We start from the raw sequence: 21,185 nt of genomic DNA, 5'->3' as shown, positions 1-21,185 counted from the left end.
CAATTATATGTTAATAAGACTGTGATATTTTTCCCATTCGTGTTATGTCACTGTCAATTTTATTGGAACTAAAGCTGCACCATAAATAGGTCTCTGAAATACTAAATTTCAGTTACAGCATTTTGGATCAAGATGTGGTTGTGAGCAATTAATCCATGAGAGTGGCATTGAAAAACAGCTCCAGATTCCCATGTAACTTTATATTATTGGCTGCCTCAGGCATGGGTAATTTTCTATTGCATCTTGGGTTTAAGTGAGCATCCTAGTTCACAGATACTGTTCCAGATATTGTCTGGAAAAAAGTTTTCTGGAAAAACTAGCCATTATCTGTGAACTAGCCATTATCTGCTGTGTACTAGCCATTACCTGTGAACTAACCATTATCTGCTGGATTTCTGTTTGTTAATGTAACTTACCGTGGATTTTCCATATGAGAGCATCTGTTGAATTGAGTAAAGTCATATGATACACAAGTCACCCCCCCTTAGAATCTGCTAGGAAGTTAAAGACACATCAAAGCCACTTTAGTATCAGAATGGAATAAAAAAGGGTGAGATGGCGTGTTTGCTTTCTCTTTGATAGCAAACTTCAGTAATGCTAGATGACAAGAGGAACAAATGTAAATGCATAGCTTGTTTTAATGTTACGAAATACAGCAAGTCATGGTATTTTAATAGATGCACATAGTCTGAACTTCCTTTACCAGCTAAAATACTTCATTGATCCAGCTATCTCTAAAAAATTATTCTGTGTGAAAACTAATTGCATGTGAAGTACTGTGATGCTGGGGACAGGGGAAAGCTGCCTCTGACTTGGTTTACATTTCATTGCTGGGAAATGAGTGGCACAGGGACTGTTCTAGCCTGGATATTCAGAAAGCACTGTTAAAAGACTTAGTTCTGCATAATGTTGTGGGCTACATATGAGCACAGGTAAAATGTAACATTAGGCTCATAATAAGCTTACTATTACTGAGACTCTATGTGGAAATGTTTATAATCCTGATCTGTGAAAAAAGTAACCAGTACTCTGGAACTTAAAAAAACCCAGCAGGTTCAGTTCCATCCAAAAGACTAGATCATGAAACTCACAAAAATAATTGTACTGCAAGATGAAATTTTAAATTGGAGAGAGATGGTTAAATAACTTCATTCAGTGTATCAAAAGTGAATTTATACCTAGAATTTTTTTTTAAAATGGTTTCCCCTAACGTGTCATTTGGGTGTTACACAGCTAACGATGGTGAAAGGTGATAACCAAGTGCTTCTGCACTAAAGAAATTAGGAGAGTGGGGAAAAATCAGATTCTGTGCAAGTAAGAGTTAATCTATATGGAACACTGACATAAGAAATGTTGGGGTTTATTGGAGGAATCTGTTAACAACTGTTTAAGTCCTGATGGCTTTATTTCTTAAAGTCATTAAATGTAAATCTGAGAACACTAAAACATAAACCAGAAAAATGCGCAGCATGAAGTGAGAAAATAGGTACAACTGCTCTTAGTGTTCACCTAGCAATACTGTATAACTCGGTCAGAATCTATGATGGAAAAACTGAATGTGTGGCTTCAAACTATTTAATTTAAAATATGGCATTAAGACTGAAATGTGTTGTGTATTTGTACCTGGGTTTCTGAGCAATTGATGTCCCTGACCACAGCAAGGGAGTTGGAACTAGATGATTGTTAAGGTCCATTCCAATCCAAGCCATTCTATGATAAATAAGAAACTACAATTTTGTTCACAGAACCTCCAATATTAGCAATAAAAGTGCCATATATTATTCAAGTTTGCACATTATCTTCTTTTATTCTTTGCCAAAGGGATCAATACTGGCATAGGTGAAGTTAGGAGGTGGTCTCATTCTTTTATTGCCAGAGGCTGAGAAGCAGAGTTCTGCTGTATACCTTAGGCCATATTTTAAAAAATCTTTTCAGCCAAGGTGTGCATTTGTTGTTCAGTTCAGTGGTAGAAATATACAAAGAACCTCTGCCAAGCAAAGTTTATAAAGCTTTTTTCTTTTCGTCTTCAGAGGCAGTCATGGGTCAAAATACAGTCAGACTGCTTCTTGTTTTATATGTCCAAACTTCAATTCTCACTTTTCTAGTACAACAAAGAACTGCTTATGCTTTCTTTGTGATTTGCTGCTTTTTACTTGTGATTAGAGACAAATTAGAAGCTACTTACAGGAAAAGCAGGTTAAAAGTTCATCCATAGGAAGTATAAAACAGAATATTTTTACACAGCTGTAGCATTCCTGTAGGGTTACAGTAGAGCAATTACTAAGATTATAGTTACTTCCTTTATTTTTGGATATTATTAGTATTACTTCTTACCAAAGCACAGTTTTAATGCTTTCAAGACTAAGCAGGCAAGTTTAAACACAGAAGCCCTGATTTTATTTTTTGCAAATGGTTTTGAGGGTTTGTCAAATTCTTTTTGGTTTTTCCAGGTTGCAATTATAATGACCAAGTACATGTTAATATTTTAGACATATTGCTAGTATTTCATTACACATAGGCTGAATTTGCATGAGTTCATTTTGAACCGTGTCTGAAACAAGAAAAATAAAGCAATAAGTAGATTTATTTCCCTCTAGCAGTGAACTTTAACCTTTTATGTGATGAATAAAACACTTAGTTTTTCTTTAATTATTTCCAACCCATTTGACAGTGTTTTCATCCCAGTTCCAAATGGAAAAGATTAGACTAAATGTAATACTGTCTTGTATTGAGAATTGTAGTTGTTGTGCTGACAGTTTTGATAGGGTCTATATGCAATGAAAAAAAAAACATATGACCACATTCATAACTGTTATGACTTACTAGACTTATGCTCTGCTCAAAACTTTTTGGAAATTCTAGTTCACTTCAATGATTCTTTTGAGGCTTATTGGTGTGTTCTAGAACATGGTGTAGTTGTGTTTGTTAATTTTGATTTAATTATAGCAGCGAAGCAGACTGAGCTTTGGGACCCAGCATGTCTAGAAAATGTTAGAAAAAGCAGACAGCCAAAAGGAGCTGTGGGAAGGGAGAAACTTGATGAAAAATCCATTTCCTGCATTTAGTTTTACACTTGAGAAAAAATATCAGACTGGTTAGGCAATGAGTGAGTGGTATATGCAGTGGGAGTGTTGACAAAGTCTTACAAGGGATTTCTGTATAGGCTGTCAGATAAAATCTGGTTTTGCCCTATTTTTCCCCCGCTCCTAATAAGTCTTAAACTTTTCCCAGACATTTGGATATTCCTAATCTTCTTCACCTGGGACTAAAGGTCTTTTCCTTCTTACTCTCCTGCAGCGTTGAAGCTTTTCTTGGCCTTTCTTCCAGTACCTTGGGAGTACGGCTGTGTTGAAAAGAAGGCATCTTATACTGCAGCTTTTGTCCAGTCTGTCCCATTCTGAATGTTGGAAGAAAAAGCTTTTAAAAGTCAGATTTAGAATTCCACTTGTGGGCTTGGTACCAGTGCCATGCACCAGGCCCCTGCTCTGGCCTCAGTGAAAGTGATTGCTTTTAATTCTGTGTAGACTGTAGTATTCAGAGCACTGTTTGTCTTCTCTAGGGCAAAATGAGGAAACTAGTAATCAAGGAAAAAAACCCTGAAGAAACAAAAAACCAGTAAGTGTGCTGAACTGCTTATATGTTCTTCATACCATTTTTTAAAGTTTTCTTCTACTCTTGATGGTATGACCCAAATACTAGTATGGCCCACAGTAAATGACTGATGAATCCCAGCTGATTTGATTCGGTTTTGAACTTCATAAAATATATTTCAGGGTGAGAACACATAGAACATGTTGATGTTACTTGTAATTAAACTGTGGAGTAAAATTTTGTAACTCTAAATGTGAAGATACCTAAAAAAAATAATTAAAGAGGATTTGGATGTCCAGCTTCTTATGGCTTGGAAAAGCATTGGATGCATCCTGTTGAACCTTGGAAATTCCCTTGAGAAAATTTCCTTATTGCTTACAAAAACTACATAACATAGGTTAAGAGCAATTGAACTGGACCGCACTTGTTTGTGTGATGTTGCCTCCTGCAGCAGGATTGCTGATCTCCAGAAGAGAATATAGACACTAAAGAGGAATTAGAAGGGAAAGTATGGAGAAACAATTCCTTTGTGGTACTTTATAACTTGTCTTTCTCATTGAAGATATTTTTTTCCTCCCATGACAAAGCAGTTTTATGAGAGATCATTAGTACTTCAGAATTCCCTCTCCTTCCTTTCCCAACTCCCCAGGTAGCTGCAACTCTCTGTACTTTGACAGGGAATATTTCTTAATTTTTTGTTCCAAAGTTGTAAAATGTATACACATCCCCTGGAGTGTCAAAAAACTGCTGATCTCCATGGGGTTCAAATTGGTAATGGTTACGTCTACGTTGTGGATTAATTTTTCCGTAATTGAGTATTGTGGATAATGAAAAATCCCAAGTATCTCTTTTATGGGACAATAAAAATATTGTTTTGAAAAAAATATACTATGTTTGTGAAAAGGTTTATTAGATTTTAATATGTTTTGAGCATTAATGTAAATGAAAAACACATGGTGAGGTAATATAGTTCTAAAAAATAATAGAATCATAACATGGCTTGGATGGGAAGGGACATCAGAGATCATCTAGTTCCAACCTCTCCAGCATGGAACAAGGATGCAACCAACTAGATTAGATTTCTTGCAGCCCCATCCAACCTGGCCTTGAACACTTCCTGGGATGGGGCATCCACAGGTTCTTTGGTCATCTGTTCCAGTGCCTCACCACCCTCACAGTAAATAATTTCTTCCTAGTATTTAATCTAAATCTCTTCTCTTTTAGTTTAATAACATTACTTCTTGTTTTATCCCTTTCTGACTGTGTAAAAAGTCATCCTTCCTCTGTCGTGTAAGTCCTGTTCAGGCAGTGGAAAACCACAGTGAGGTATCACTGGAGCCTCCTGTTCTTGAGGCTGAAGAACTCTAGCTCTCTCAGCCTGTCTTCTTAGGAGAGATGCTCCAGCCCTCTGAGCAGCTTAGTGACCTCAAAACTCACTCCAAGAGGTCCATATCTTTCTTGTGCTGGGGACCTCAGAGCTGGATGCAGCATTCCAGTTGGGGTCTCCCCAGAGCAGAGCAGAGGGGCAGAATCCCCTGGCTCACCTTGCTGACCATGCTGCTTTGGATACAGCTCAGGACATGGTTGGCTTTCTGGGCTGCAAGCTCACACCAGTGGCTCATGTCCAGCTTTTCATCCACGAGGCTTTGCAGGGCTGCTCTCAATGACTTCTTTTCCCAGTCTGTGCTTTATCTGGGATTGCCCTGATCCAGTTACAGAACCGTGCACTTGAACTTGCTGGACTTCGTGAGGTTCTCTTGGGCCCAGTTCTTAAGCTTGTTCATTTGGATGGCATCCTGTCCTTCTGTTGTGTCAACTGCACTGCTCACCTTTGTGTCATCTGCGAACTTGCTGCAGGAGCACTTGATTTCACTGTCAGTGTCCTTGCAGAAGGTCTTACAGGCACCGGTCCTATGACAGAGCCCTGAGGAACCCCACTTGTAACCAGCCCCCGTGTGGGCATGGAGCCTTTGACCAAAACTCTCTGGCTGCATCCATTCAGGCAATTCCTTGCCTATCAGACAGTCCACTCGTCAAATCCATGTCTCTCAAATTTGGAGATAAGCACGTCACATGGGACACTGAAGACCCTAGAGAAGTCTAGGTTGGTGGTGTACGCTGACCTGCCTGTGCTGGCTGTTGTAGTCATTCCACCATAGAAGGCCATCGGATGGGTAAGGCATGATTTGCTCTTAGTCTCCAGGTGTGGAGAGAGCGCTGTGTTCCTGATCCCTTCAATGTCTTTCCAAGAGACATGAAATCCCTTTTGATATTTCACAATCTCATAGCTGCTGCCTTATTCAACCCTGCATGAAAGCATAGGAGTGGTTGATAATCCTCTGGTTTTACCAGTCTTGGTAACCTCTTTGTGACATGGTGAAAGAGGCCCTGATAGGCAGGAAATCTTGCTAGAGAGGCTGGAGGGTAAATGGCTGCTTCCCTGTGTCTCAGTGAGAATTCTCCAGTAGTTGCCATCTTCATGCACTTTTGGTGACACTCATTCTTGTATGAATGGTTGATTGTACCAGTTTTGTAGCATTCTCCTTTTCTTGTTTTTGACTACATATTGTGGAGTTTTCTCCTCCGAACCTCATACTGTCATATTTGTTATGTAGGGGTGCTTTGGTAGCAAGGGGGAGACTCTTTCTTTTGCTCCAAGCAGAGATGAGGTCCAGTCTCCCTTGCCTTACAAATCAATCAAGCCTGTCTCAGGGCTGGATGCTTATGTACCTTCTGTTTCCAAGGTCTTCTGAGGCAGCAGCTGCCTCTCTGCCTGTGTCAGTGCATAATCTCATAACTCTGTCTCCTGCTTGGATTCCCAGATCATATGCTGCCTGATGAGCTTCTCACACAGCATGGCAACCTGCAGAAGGCAGGTTATCTCTTGCACCCATGGCAACTACCTCTGCCTTCAGGGCCCAGGGGGACTCTCAGATTATGGAGTTTCCTGCAGCTGAGGGTCCAGGTTCTTTTAGTCTTCAGCAAGTCTGTTTGGGTCTAGACATATACCCAAGGGGGCTCTGGTCTCTTGGTTTTAGCCTGACAGCTGTGATGTGTGGATGCCACTTTTGTTACAGAAGGAGACTGCTTCCTTTTCCTCCCAGGTAGAATTAAGTGGCCTTTTCTGGGTGCCCTTGCTGGAGAACTGCTGTGCCACGTCCTGGCCATGGCACCACGCCCTGGTCACTCGCACTTTCCGGGGCCATTTAAATCTGCTGGCAGCACTCGCGCCGTGTCAGCCTCACTCATCAGAGCTGATGGCTCCTGGTGGGTCTCTCAGCTCTTACTCATGTTTCTCTGACTGTGGAGGCCCTGCCCAGCTTGTTCTAGTGATCAGCCCCCAGAACTTGCCCTGGCTGCCACTGCTGTTGCTGATATCACTGCTGTGTGCGCCTGGCTGACCTTAATAATTAAAGTAGGCTTTAATTAATAATTAAAATACATTTTAGAAAAATATTGTATTAATTCCTAAATTCAGTGTATTCAGTAGCAGATGATGAAGAAAATACTCTTTTAAATGAAAGAGATATTCTTAAAGTTCTTCATAAACTTGAAGACCATAGTATTATATCAGGTGTATTAATCAGGCATTTAGGAATTCATCTTTTTACCCATAAAAGATATGCAGAACTTCAGAATTTCATATAGTATTCTCTTTCAACAGCCATGACTTCAAAGAAAATACACAAATCGTGGCGTCCTTTGCATTACAGTACTGTAGATGTGGGATATACAACCTCTGCTAACCTGAGCAAAATAATAGTTTCCTTTAAAAGAAGAAGCAGGAGGTGTAGAAGTAGAGGAAGAAGGATTATTGAGCAAGTTAATTAGAAAGAGCCCAAGGGAAAAGTTAGGAAATTAAAACCCATAGAATCAGCATGACAACAGCTAAAAATATATCGCTACAAGATACGCTGAGGGTGGGGAGCAGCAGGGAGGCAAATAAAGAATTTGATTAAACAGTAAGACATTTTTTCAGGTATTTGATTTCTATATATCTTCTGATCCAGCCTCAGTAAAACAGTGGAATAATAATTACACTTCTCAGATTCATGCAAACCTTTAGAACAGAGATTACTGAAATGTTAAATATTCAAGGCTAACATTTTCTACATCAAAAGACAATATCTCATGGGAAAGCAAATATACAAGCAGTATGTGACACAGTTTGAATACAGTTTTATGAGGAATGAAAACTTAGAAAGGAAAGTGGAAAAAATAACCTTAGTAAATATTATAGTATTATTTGAGTAGTACAGAATTGAGAAGTCGTGGTGTTGTGCTGCTCTGGATGGTATTAGAAAGCAAAGACTATTGTGCAGTAGGTTTCCAAGACAGTTTTTATTTTAAAGTTTTATATAGCTTTCTAAGTAATATCTGTTTTAATCTTTGATGTATTCTAATGGTACTTCTCTTGAATAGAGAAAATAACATATAATGTTGATTTTTGCTTTATTAAATGTGAGACGTATCCCTCAGTTTTGGATGTACATGTGCTGGAGCAAATGTCTAAAATGTGTTAGAGCAGACAGATTGGCTTTTAATGACTGCTCACAGCCCCTGAATTTTCGCAAGTTAGGGGCATGCCTAACATGTTTACACATACATGAGTAGGTAAAATAAATCGATACAACTATTAAAAAAGTATATTGAATAAGTATACTTGTGTATTTTTCAAGACGATATAACACAGGACATATTATGTGAAATGAGAAGACACTTTGAAGAGCTGAACTGTGTGATTTCCTTGTGTGCCCGGTTCTGTGGGTTTTTTCCATAAGGTGGGCTTTATTGGTTACTTTCTCTTAATCAACTATGTTAGTTTAGTATCCAAATAATGACATTAACTAAAAAAAGTGGATAGATTTTTTTCAGAGCTTTACTGTTCTACGTACCTCACTAAGATGAATTTTTATAAGTGATTACTCTAATGCTTTAAACATCCCACTGTCACTGGTTGAATATTTCTCCTTGACATAGCTCATTGTAGTTTTCTGTCAGTGTTCAGAATTTTGACATAATATTGGGTCAATATTCAGATTTAATGGCTCCATTTGCTGTGAATTACACAGTCTATTCTGTGTGGATTTAACTGAAGTGTGGGTTCCTTGCATATGAAAATTAATTAATCGGTACCTGTGTTAAGTGATGAGAAGCACAGATTGAAAAAAATCTGTGGACTTGTCAGAATGCGATACATCTGAAGTCCCTTTGATTTGTTTCTTTAAATAAATGAAACATTTAAACTTTTTTTTTTCCCCAACTTCTTCTTTCCTTAAAGGAATTGTTGGTGTGTGGTGACTTCCTAGGGCAGAAAGCATCACAAGATGAAAGAACAAAAAATTTGTATTCCTTTGCTGCTTCTCCCACAGAGGCTTCATGCAAAACATGTATCCTTATTGTATGTTGGATTCACCGTATGTGAAATTAAAGAGACTTCTTAGCAAACATCCTGGTTATTTTCTTCACTCTTTGTCTCTCCTAAAATGGAAACAGTTATAAACACCCAGTTCTTTAACCATCAGTGGGTTATTGCCCTAATTACAGCTTAAATAACTCTTAAAGTGTTTTGATTTGTGGAGCTTTCTGTTTTGTATAGCTAATAGACAGGCTTCTTTAGTGAACAATGATACAGATAGTTTTGAATGCAAATATTCCCCCCCCCCAAGCTAGGGAACAGTTTTTCTCCCAGTATTTGAATTAACTGTCAGCAGTACAAAATGCTACAGTGTGGCATGTCATTGAGGTTACAGGTAGAGGAAGAATATAGTGAAATTGATTTATATTGAATAGAGATAACATTTTAGATTTGAAGTGGTGCAGCTGAGCTCCTAAAAGGTTTTCAAAAAGAAGCAGTGATTAGTCCTTTTAATTATAAAGCCACAGACAAGCTAGGTTTCATGTATCTTCAGAGAAAATTAATTAAAATTAATATGCAAATATTTTTGCAAGTTCTTTGTAAGAAGTTTCTCAATAAGAACATTCTCACTGTTTTGTATGATTTGATTATTAGGTAAAATGCATTACAAAAATCTTTTTCAGGCTTAAAATTAATGTAAAAATACTTATGAAATATTTAGGAGTACGTAGTGCTTATAAGCAGATAGCTTTTTATCTCCCAAGTAAAAGTGGATCTGGAAAACACTTTTCTGCCTCCCCCATCATTCCTTTCTCTGTTCTAGGGAGGTGAGAGGATCAGAAAGTTGTATTTTAACCTTTTTCCAATTAACACTGAAGTTCTTCGATGCTGTTAGTTAAGGGCATAGACTGTTCTGTAGGCAGAGCATCAGTTCACTAAGTGCATTGCCTCAGAGTTGCAATGCTTGACAAATCTTAAGTTTTACCAGGATACAAATGTGTGAGAATCCGATGAGAGTTAAGTGATTTGTGTGGGAACTTAAATGTAGGTGTAACCACGATCCCTTGTTCTGTCATCTCTAATATGTATAAAGTAATTGGTTACAGTGCTTTTCAGTAAAGTGTGTGTTTCAATAAAATACAGGGGTTTGTTTATACCCTACCACAATGGCTGTGTCCTTAGGTAGTTGGATTCTTCAGCAATTTCTGATACTGCTGTATTTACATTAAATTCTTATGGGCCATTAGTGGAGCGGATTTGTCATGGCACATTTGGATAATGAGTTGTATATGACTAAGTAATTAGTTCAAGGCATTACAAGCATGGGTTTGTCTCTCAGTTCTTTTACACTCATCTAAAAAGCCAGTCCCATTTCAGGTGATCTGCCCCTTTACTGAGGTAATTTTTGGATTACTGTATGTTGGGAAAGGGACAGGGCACATAGTCTGAATGTGTTAATCCAAATAATACTTTTAACATGGTTCATGGAGCTTCTTGTTGTTATAGCCCCACTACATATGTTTTGGATGAAGATGAGCCTCGCTTCCTTGAAGAAGTTGATTACAGCGCAGAGAGCAATGATGAAGATGTTGAATTAGCTGATAATGTGGGTGATTATGAGGCAGCTAATCAAGATGATGGACTTTCAGACCCAGATTCAACAAGGATACACCTTTCTTGAACCAGCTTTGCTGCCAGTAACAGAAAATAAAGTATCCTGAATTTCCAGTCATATACTTCCTTTATGTTTTCTACAAAGGGGATAAGCTTCAGTTAACACAAATAACTGAGGCCTGCATAGCTCAAGGACAGTAAATATTTCTGATAAATTTGCATTTGTTTTATTTAAGGAGTTCTGTGTATTCTTTAAGCCCTAAATAGATAAATTTATTTACCAGTTCATTTTCTACTAAATAGTACTGCATGGCATTTTGTGTCCTTAAACTCTATCTTCCAGGGAAGATTGGGTTATAATCCAGAGAAATGGATTATAATTTTTAGTGCATCAGAGTACAGAAAATAATTTTTTGTGGTACAGTTCATTGAGTTGCTTCCTGAAAAATACATATGTACAGATTTTCTAAATTAATTTGTGTATGTCTGTGTATATGCGTGTGTGTATACTGAGGTGAAGAGGTTATTTTTTGACATTATTTCAATGATACTTGATTGTGTTTGAAGCAATGCAGTGCCTGCTCTGAAACAATTCAGTAACTACTAAATTAAAAATGACAACATGATGTATGAATTTTTGCACTTGTTTGTTGCTTCTTATGATTATGTGGTTTTGCCGCAGTATTAGGTGAAAATTCTTACTAATGTCTGTTCAGAGTTCAGGAATTTTGCACAGTGACCAATGCAGCCTGTGCTTAGAAGAACTAGACTCTTGTATAAAACTCACCCATAAGATAGGCATGGTTTAATTTGAAGAAGTTTTCTTGTTAAGTGTACTTGTCTCCAGGAAGAGGTCGGGTTTGTACACTCTGTGAATATTCAGCTACACGGCTGCTCCATTTTTCTTGTTGAATATGCACGTAGTTAAAAACTGTTCACTTTACCGGAGGCACATTAACTCTATACCTAATCCAACTGCTCTAAGGGGGATAGTGCATTTCGGTATAAACCTTTTTGCCTGATTGCAACCTAGTGCTAAGTCTGCTCTGATAGGAAGATTGGACTGTAACTTCCTGAGGTCTGTTCCAGGCTGAGTAATTATTCTGTGGTTCTGTATTCTTCATGTTTAAAGTCAAGCTGTCAGGTATGGGATTTACACTTCTTCATCTTCTACTGTCGTCTTCTAATTCCTGTTGCCTCTTGCCTCTGCTTAAAATAAGATCTAATAGAGAAATGAGGAGAGTTGTAGTCTGTGGTTTACAGAATTGACATGTTTTGCAATGAAAAAGACTTTTCAAAAATTATTTTTACTTGATGTGACCCAGTTGTGGCATTCATTTTCTTCTCTATGCGCAAGGGCTTTAAGAACATGAAGAATATAATTTCTAACTTATACTAGGTTTTTAACTGAAGAGGATTTCCTCTGTTTGTTGTTCCAAATAAAACTGTATTTCAGAGGGGAAGGGCATCTTCAGTAGAGGGATTTAAAAAGAATAAAATTTATGAGAATTAACTGTTTCAGTGTTTTTCAGCCAGGGGTTGGATTTGCACCAGGATCTGTTCTTTCAAATTCAGCATTGTTTGGTAATGCCTGTCCATACTATCCTGATTCTGAAACTGGGGAAGGGGTTTTGATTCCTTGTTATATGCGACTGTATTTTTGTTTAATGACTTAAATTTATATTAATAAAGATATGGAGAGAGGTGGGGATGGAGAACATGGAAAAGTTGGAAACATTTAGAGTCTTGTTTTTTTGTAAGTTTTTCTCTGTGGAAGTTATCTTTCCTTGTGTTCTGTGAACTACATACTGTAAATAAGAAAATTTATTTATTACCCTGTTGAAGAGGAGTCCTCTGCATTGAAATTAGAGGAATTTGGGAACCTGTCAGATGGAGGAATTAACCTTGCCACAGAATTTGAATTATTTTTCTGTCCAATGACAGCAGTTCAAAATGCTCATATTGCCCTGTCAGTCTTATACTAGTTATCTGCGTAAATAGATTTTCATCCTTAAGGGCTCCTACTTCGGTGGGAGTAGTTTTCATAAATAAAATTATTCATAAACAATTTCACTTAAATTTCAGAGAATGCAGGATGCCACATGTTTGTTAACTGCATTGTGCATGTCTTCTTAGGTTTCATTTGAATTTGTATTAATCTTGGAAAACTATTTTTATACTACTGGCAAGACTAGAAATATACTTCATCCATTTAGAAAGAATTGTGGCTTAGTAGTACAAAATTGTCCTTTTCTCCTGAGTATGTATGTATATTTGTTCTTCTCATGACTCCTACCACTTTTAATCTGTGCAAAAAAAGAGTTATCAACTATATAATGTCTCAGGAGAACATGTTTATACATTAGATTGTAATGCAGTTATGCATTAGATGTCACTTAGGTGTTAGATGCCACTCTGGCAGCTGTTGGTCTGAGCTTCTGCCAGTGTAATTCTAATGCAAGAGATGAAACTTTGTCCCTATCTTACACATTGTTGAAAATGCAAAAAACGAGGATAGTTACCTCAAACATTTTCCAGTACTTGCCTTTTGAAAAGTAAAGTCTCCATTTGTGCTCATGGGGATGCCAGTTCATGGGAAGAACTGCTGCAGTGAGAACTGCTCCATACTGTTTATTCCTTCTTGAGTACCTGTTGCCATTGCTGCAGTGGTGTTGACAGACATGCTGGTGCCCCATTTATGTTTTGTTGGGAAGTCTGGTGTTTGGCTGAAAAAGGAACAGCTAACACTTTGAGCACAAATTCCATTCTGTTACTGTGGCATTTGCCCTGAAGAAATGGGCAGAATGAGAGCAAAGAATGGCAGCATCTTGGACTGTCACAAATCATGCAGATCGAGAGTGGTCTGTTCCACACAATTGACTGTCTTTATTCTATGCAATGGCATTTCTCTGTGGCTTTGGTTTTAAATGATGTTGTGTGCTATAAGCATGACTGGTTCTGAATAGGCAAAGAAGGTATCCCTAGATCTTCCTCCAGTAATAACAACAAATAAGACTATAAAAAATAATTACACCTGGGTTATTTACTGTCTTGCTTCTAAGTAATTGCTGGACGATGAATCACTCCATTCCCTTTCCAGAAATAATTCAAGTTGCATCACAAATTTTGGTACTTTGTCTTCACTGGTGACATCCCCTGGTGTAATATAACTTAAAGCAATTTGTGCCAAAATCTTGCCTGGTCATTTTTTGAGGTGGATATCTTTATCAGCCTGACTTACCAGGGAGTTTGGTTTGAATCTCAAATAAGACTGCAGAAGCAGTAAACACTGTTCACAAAATGCAAAAATACAAGGTTTCACATTATTTCTGTTGTAATGCTGTGATAGATATAATTGTTGCAGTGTTAGTGTGCATGCCCCAAATACCAATACTTACGAATAAAAATGCGTAATAAAGGATTACTTACAATCTTTTGCTTTCCTATTATTGGTTAGTGATAATTAGGGATTCCTCATCCTAGCACTTGCAGGAATGTTCTTACCTGCAAGGACAGCAGTGTGCATAACATTTTAAAAAACATATTTTGTTTTCTGTGAAATTAAACTCAGTGTGCTACAGGCTTAGAGTAACATTTGCATATTAATTAACTTTATAACTATCTAGAAATTTTTGACAATTTAGTAATGTTTGTAAAATTCATGAAGACTGGATGAAATACAATGAAGATCTTTGCAGAGCACACAGAGGAGCCTTCTGGAGAGACTCTTTCCCTCCCACACAGAATATTAATCTGATCTAGGAAAGGCATAAGATTATTCCTCAATAAGTCATCCCTTTACAATTCAAGTCAGACTGCAGTAGAGTTTTTTTTACTATATATGTTTTTGTAGCAGCGATTTTGAGATTTCAGCAATTTTTTGAGGGAAAGCTCAAGATAAATGCGATAATTAGTTTCATGCAGCTGTCTGAAAAGAGCAAGTGATTACTAGGAGTCATCAATGTAACTTTTGTAAATACATTTGCAGTTTATTCAACTACACCTGTCATGTTACTTTAAGTTGAACAGCTTCACAAATTTTGTTGTCTAAATAATTTTAAGGATCTACAATAGTCACAGTGTCAAATTAGTCTTAGGATATTTCTCTTTTATCAGTATTTGTAAGGGCATCAGGGTGCAGGTCACATGAGATGTGAGCTCACATCTTGTTTGCATAAGTAAACTAAATCTGGGTTGCTTTTAAAGATGGGCTTTAAATACAAAATGCTAAACAGCTGTGACACCTAGTAAAGAATACATTGTCTTGGCTGTTTTTAACAATATCATATAAAGAACTAATCTAGTCCCCAAACAATACTTCATAACTATGAAAGACCTTCCCTCATTTCTTGTTATTAGAAAAAGCTAAGTGCTGTATTTCTTTTTGCCTTTTTAAAAAACAAACAAACAAACAAACAAATCCTGAAAAACAAAGAAACAAAAAACCCCCACCAAAATACAGTAGTGTTAGTGCACTCAGTACAGCTCTTATTAGAGCTCTTGTACAGCTTTTGAAGCAGTTTGGAAAGAGTCATTTGCACAAAATATGGGTTTATCATCAAAGGAAATGATGGATTATAGGATTGCCTGATCCAAATTATGTGGTTATGAAATATCAACCAGATTCTGCTTCTTTTTGTCCTTGCAACATTCTTACCACAAGATGTTTGTGCTTAGAGCATGCGCTTCTTTCTGGCATGGGGTTATTTCTCATGCAGCGTTTTCCATGGTAGATTGGAAGAATATATACTAGCAGCACCTCATTATTGCGTAACTACTGTCAATTTTCACTCGGCTGAATGCTAACAAATAAAAGAATCTAACTAACAAAATTCCACAATAGTACTTCCATACATTAAATGCTGCTGTTAACATTGAGAGGGGATATTCACTTTAAATGACCTGAAATAGGACTTTTCTTTACACTGTCCCTCTGGACATATAAAAATAATGAATTACTGTGATAGCATAAAATGCTCTTAGCTGATAGCATTGCATTCATGCTCATTTTGTTCCCAAAAGAAAATGGACATGAAAAGATTTCAGTACAAACAAGACATGAAGCACAGATTAAGGAAGACAAATGATCCTTAATACTTTGTATAGTATTTGCTTTATGGTACTGTATTTATATAAACCTTAACAATAGTTCAGCTGACATCTCAGATTAAAATTGTTTGGTTGTACATTTTATGAAATCAAACTGAGATGTGCTGCACAAACCTTCAGCCAACAGGCTGCCTTACTACTTGGCCTTGATCATCATCCCACACAATATACTGCTTTATAGTGCCAAATGAAAAGTCCTAAACTGGGTCAGACAGTATTCCAAAATAATAAATTATTTGGGTTTTTGTCCTGTGAAGATTGTTGCAAAATGTTCAGATTCTCTGCAACAATCATCCTCCTGTTCTGGCTTTGTGTAATTACAAAAGACACAAGTCCAATTTAAAAGTACATTGTGCTTGTGTACACTTTTACACCCTCTCAGTTTAATCATGTCTGCTCTAGGTTACTTTCCTCTTCCAAAGCACCCAGTCTAGTCAAGTCAGTCCTTTAGCTTAAGTGATGAGCCAGTGATGTCGTCCTCTTCTTTTGCATCTGATCTCACTGTTGACAAAAGCTTTCTGTTAGGAATCCCATCAGTCAGTATTGCTTGAAAATGCTACTGTTATCAAATGTACACCTGATTGTGTTCCAGAATGAAAGGAGACTCCCCAAATCATCTGTTTAAGTACAGTAGCTTATTTGTCAGTATGTTAGGTACTTGTTCCTTTTGTCCAAAGACAAAATGTTTAGAACATAAGTAGACGGTATTTCGGAAGAATAATTTTTCAGATCTATGAGTGAATTCAGAGGCATATTAACTAAAAATCCCTTCATGCTAAGCACCAAAATCTAATAGGGAGATGGATCAAATCTGATGTACTTATGCAGGGGGCCTCATGGTCAGCTAATTCTACCAGGAATCCAAGTCACTTGGTGTTCCTTCTCACACAGCTTCCTGTATTGAGGAGAAAATGCTGTCAGTCACAGCAGAGGAAGAGGTCTTCATTGTTCACCTTGCTGTGTCTGCCTCACAAGCTCTAGGGATTGGTTGACACATTTTCATTTGCCTTTAAGCTGTGCTCTGTGGTGGAGTGAGAGGGACAGAAAGATAAACTACAATTAGTGATTGTTAAGGGTCACATCAACAAGTACTTAAGAAGATGCACACTCCTCCATGACTTGTCCACCAGGGCAAGGTGGCTATGGGGCGAAGTACCCGTGTCAATGGAAGAAAATGTAATCAGCTAAACACAGTACCTTTTGGTTTGTAGATGTGAATAGCAAAGGCAAATGGGTCCTGAGTAATGACTTGGCCACCTGTGAAACTCCCTTTCCACAATCTTTGGATGAGCTTCCCACCATGCCATAGCAGGATGGGACACTGCTTGCTGACCTGGGGCCTGGCTGCTGGCACAGCTGTGGGAACATCCCCAAAGTGGTATGAAAGGTAATGCTGGAGGTGTGAGTAGGGTTGTCAAAAATGGGATCATTCACCAAGCAAGGATTCAAGAAAAAAATACCAGCATAGAAATCTTAGGGAAGGCCAGGGAGCAGCTGGATAGGAGTCACTGGCTGAGCCATTGGTGCCAGTGTGTGCCAGTGGGTGGGAGGTGTCGCTCTGTCAGGCTGAACATTGCATGGAAGCCCACCCTGCATGTAGGACCAATGCCCACCAGAGCCTCCGTGGAGTGATCAGCAGACTTGGACTTTGAATAGCAGATCACAACATCCCAGGTGCCTTTTGTCCATGATAGGCAGTGAGTAAAAATGCAGAATCATAGAATTGTTTCACTGGTAAAAGATATCTAAGATCTTTGAGTCTAGCCATTAACTGAGCAGAGCCAAGTCCACCACTAGACCATGTCCTCCACCACATCTGAACACTTTTTAAATTGCTCCAAGGACAGTGACTCAAGCACCTTCCTGGGCAGACCGTTCCAATACTCGATAATCCTCTCAGTGAAAAAATCTTTCTGAGTATCCTATCTAAAAACTCCCTGGTGCAATTTGAGGTCATCTCATCTTGTCTTGTCACTTGTTACTTATGAAAAGACATTGACCCCCACCTGGCTGCAACCTCCCTTCAGGTATTGGAAACCAGGATCTAACTACAACATCATCCTTGTGAAATGTAGCGATTCATGTCCCAAGGTTTAATGTTCACCCTTAGCAGGTGTTCATACAAATGGAATAATATAATTGGAGTCCAACAACAAAATTTTAGAAGTATTTTCCAGTTTGAGCATGGAAAGCATGTGTCTGAGATCCCAGCTTTATGTGTGGGAAGCCGTATGTGTTGATGGAACTCTGGGGTTTGCAGGAAGAGACATTTAAGCCAAACGTGTCTGCTGGAGACTGATTAACTTTCAGGTAATTTGAGAAGACGTTTTCTCACTCCCAGCTGAAAGGTTTGAAATGTCTCTAAATTCTAAGGATTTAAATTATTCCAAAGGAGGAAGAGAAGAGGTTATGGTATGGCAAAGTAAAGATATGGAAATGGGGTTTCAGAAGATTATATGTACTTATTTTTAATGCCTAAAAACAAGAGGGAGATGGGGACATGACACAGTTCAGGTAAAACAAACTCAGTATAATTTCTGCGATCACTAAAACTCTGTTTCTAAAATTCAGTTACTCAGAATTTTTAAGCTAATTAAATTTTGGTATTGTCTTGATTGGAACAAAGAAATTTCCTGATATGCAGGGAGAAGAAGCAGTACAATACTGTTTCCTGCAAAAGACCATTTAGCGCTTCAAGGCTACAGCCATGTACAGCATGAAACCTAGCTTGTTCTGTTTTCTTTTCAGTGGCATCCTTGAAATCTTCTTTCACAATGTAGGTCAATGCACTTTCCAGACCGAGGTTTGTAAGATGGGATGAGCATTTATATTACATCCTTTAAGGATACAAAGTATTGATTGCTATAATAAAAGCTATGATGACTCGCAGTACACTTAGAATGCGTTGCCTGATAGCATTATATATGTAAAATAATCACATGCCTACATGATGCCAGTTATTAAAACAATCCCCTCCATGTCTTATTTTTATACAGAGTTCCTGCTTATGCATCTGAAATATCATTATTTTCGCCATATCCCTGGCTGTCAGTAAATATGTTATAATAAAATAAACAGCAGAAAGATGCACCCCAGTGCTGTGGAAGTGCTGGAGGAGAAAGCCATTTTTGTGGACAGTAGACTTTCCAAGCAGCACTGAGTGGCAACTAAAGATCGTATTTATGTTGTGTTTCCCTGGCGGCTCTCCTTTTGAAAGGGTGTCTGTAATGATGAGGCAAGCCTTGGCCTAATGGAGTGGAGAAGGATCTGTCTTTCAACAAGTATTGACTATGAAATGCCAGCAGGAATCATTAAATAATACTTAACCTTCTTTCTCTGGTTTGTTTTAATTTACTCTGTTGTATTGAACAGTCAGCAATTAACCCATAAATGAGGTGATACCAGAGGTATCTATATGATAGCAAAAAATATCTAGTGGGTTTCTTTATACTGACACAATTTCCATGTGAAGATATCTCTATTCTCACAGCTTGGAAAAGGTATAGGACCTGTGCTATTGAACCAGGGAAAGAGTTTGTAACTTCACTCAGCAATTGTCGACAGATCTAGGAAAGATATGAGGAGCTACTTAATCTAGCCACAACATTATTGCCCCTAGCAGAAACAGAGTGTTTAAAACCCTGCAGCAAAAGAAGCTTGTTTTGTTTCTCTTCATTAATTGACATATTTACTCTGTGTATGCAGATGTTCCTGTTTTCAGTATTGTTTAATACCTTCAGTTAAATGAAGTGCTGTGGCAGTTTTATCTCAGTGAAAATCCTGTGCTACAGTCTTTCTGTCCTATTAAATATTCTCTTTTTGCTGTGTCTGAGATTATAGAGGGCCACAATCCTCTTGTATTTTTAGGCAGAAAGAGTTACAGACACAAGCCAGTGAAAATCCACGATGCCTGTTAGGACTGCCAATGACACTGTTATTGTGAGGTCGACATTAACAGGTACAGGTACATTTAACAATCTAAACAAAGGAAAGGCAGGACAGAAACCCTCCATCACTTTGACCTTGTTAATTAAAAATACAGTGGTAAATGTCACTGCATTAAAAAAAAGAAAAAAAAAAAAAAAAAAAAAAAAAAAAAAAAAAAAAAAAAAAAAAAAAAAAAAAAAAAAAAAAGAAGTTCCTAGACTCCTGGAGGATTCTGGTTTCAGAATAACTTGAATAGTGTGAAGTTAAGAAGGCAGGAGATCCTGCACTGAACAATAGGTACAAAACAGCATAGAAAATACACTCATTCAGTGTACAGAGTCTCTTTCATGCAGTGAACAAGGCACAGATTAAAGGGAACAAAAGTTTATTCCTCAAGATTGTATCACACTTTATAAGAATATGAGGCCTGAAGAGAGTCTGTACAGGCAACTTTTAAGCTGTTAAATGCAGCTTAATACTAATGTAATTTTTTATGGAGCACACAGTTAGGTCTTCCAAAGCACTCCAGGTACCAGTAAATACTGCTTGACTCTCACTATCTTCAAATGATTTCATCAAGTTATATGTGTTGAAAAAAGAAGAAAAAATCTGACAAGAGCTTTTTCATTGCTGTACTAACATATGTAGAGCACACACAGACATTTTGACAGGGTAACTCTCATACTATTAATTTATTTACATAATAAGAAAGCTCAAAATTCCATAAGATATCCTCATATAAGAATTCAAACTTCTTTTTTAAATCTTATTTATCTATTTTATCTATTTTATCTTATCTTCATTTTTTTTCATCTTGATAGGAAAGAATGCAAAGAAATCATGTTTCTAGCAGAATGAGAAATAGTAACTTGAAAAAAACAGACTTAGTTCCATTGTTAAACCCTCCATTTCTTCAGAATAAAAATTTCTTTTATTTTAAGTTTTTTAAAAGGTCTGTTATTCATGCTTTTGTTTGCTCTTTATGTTAAGGCAAAAAGGGATAATTGCTCTTCTGTTCTACAGACCTTGGGAGAAAAAAAGTTCCAAAAAGCAGAAGGAGGATTGCAAATTTGAAGTCTGTGATGTTTGGGATCATAATTGAAATTATGAAAGTAACTCTCCTTAATGTCAAAAAGAGATTAAAAAAGATATCATTCATGTCCTCCTCATTAGCCTGGCAATGGACCAAAGAAAGAATTAATTTTGAGATGTTTTTAATGGAAACATGCAAAAGAAAATTCCTGTCTGCCATTTAGTTTTTCCTTATAGTAATTGCTAAAGATTGCCAGAGAATTACAGAATATATACGATTATGAAATGCAGAATTTTGGCGATTCAGCAAAAAAAAAAGCTTAAAAAAAAAGACTGGATTCATTAGTAGCTTTATAAGAAAAAGTCACAATAATTGCTGTCTTCAACTTCCCTCAGTTTTGCATGGGGTTCAACATCCTGTTAAATGTGTTCTGAGTGGAAACAGAATAAACTGTTTGCCTTACGTTTAGGTCCTGGCCAGACATTAAAAATTCTGTTTTTAAAAGTTGCTCTTGCTTTACTTATGCTGTCTTCCAAGACCTAATGGATTTTA

At 37.4% G+C, this 21,185-nt stretch overlaps 1 protein-coding gene across 7 annotated transcripts in view; it reads left to right on the top strand.

Moving 5' to 3' along the window:
* Window positions 1-13,995, top strand: part of AGTPBP1 (ATP/GTP binding carboxypeptidase 1) — a 65,080-nt gene extending 51,085 nt beyond the window's left edge. For 3 of the 7 annotated variants that reach the window (XM_064735137.1, XM_064735138.1, XM_064735139.1), the window contains exon 27: window positions 10,457-13,995. In XM_064735137.1, the coding sequence (XP_064591207.1) occupies window positions 10,457-10,631 (175 nt within the window). In that variant the 3' untranslated portion in view covers window positions 10,632-13,995. The other 4 variants (XR_010443007.1, XM_064735141.1, XM_064735142.1 and 1 more) reach the window with 4 other exon arrangements.
* The last annotated feature ends 7,190 nt before the right edge of the window (window positions 13,996-21,185 follow it).

This window comes from Zonotrichia leucophrys, chromosome Z (genome assembly GCF_028769735.1).
Source record: "Zonotrichia leucophrys gambelii isolate GWCS_2022_RI chromosome Z, RI_Zleu_2.0, whole genome shotgun sequence".
Lineage (NCBI taxonomy): Eukaryota > Metazoa > Chordata > Aves > Passeriformes > Passerellidae > Zonotrichia > Zonotrichia leucophrys.
This window is presented reverse-complemented; position numbering and strand designations above follow the sequence as displayed.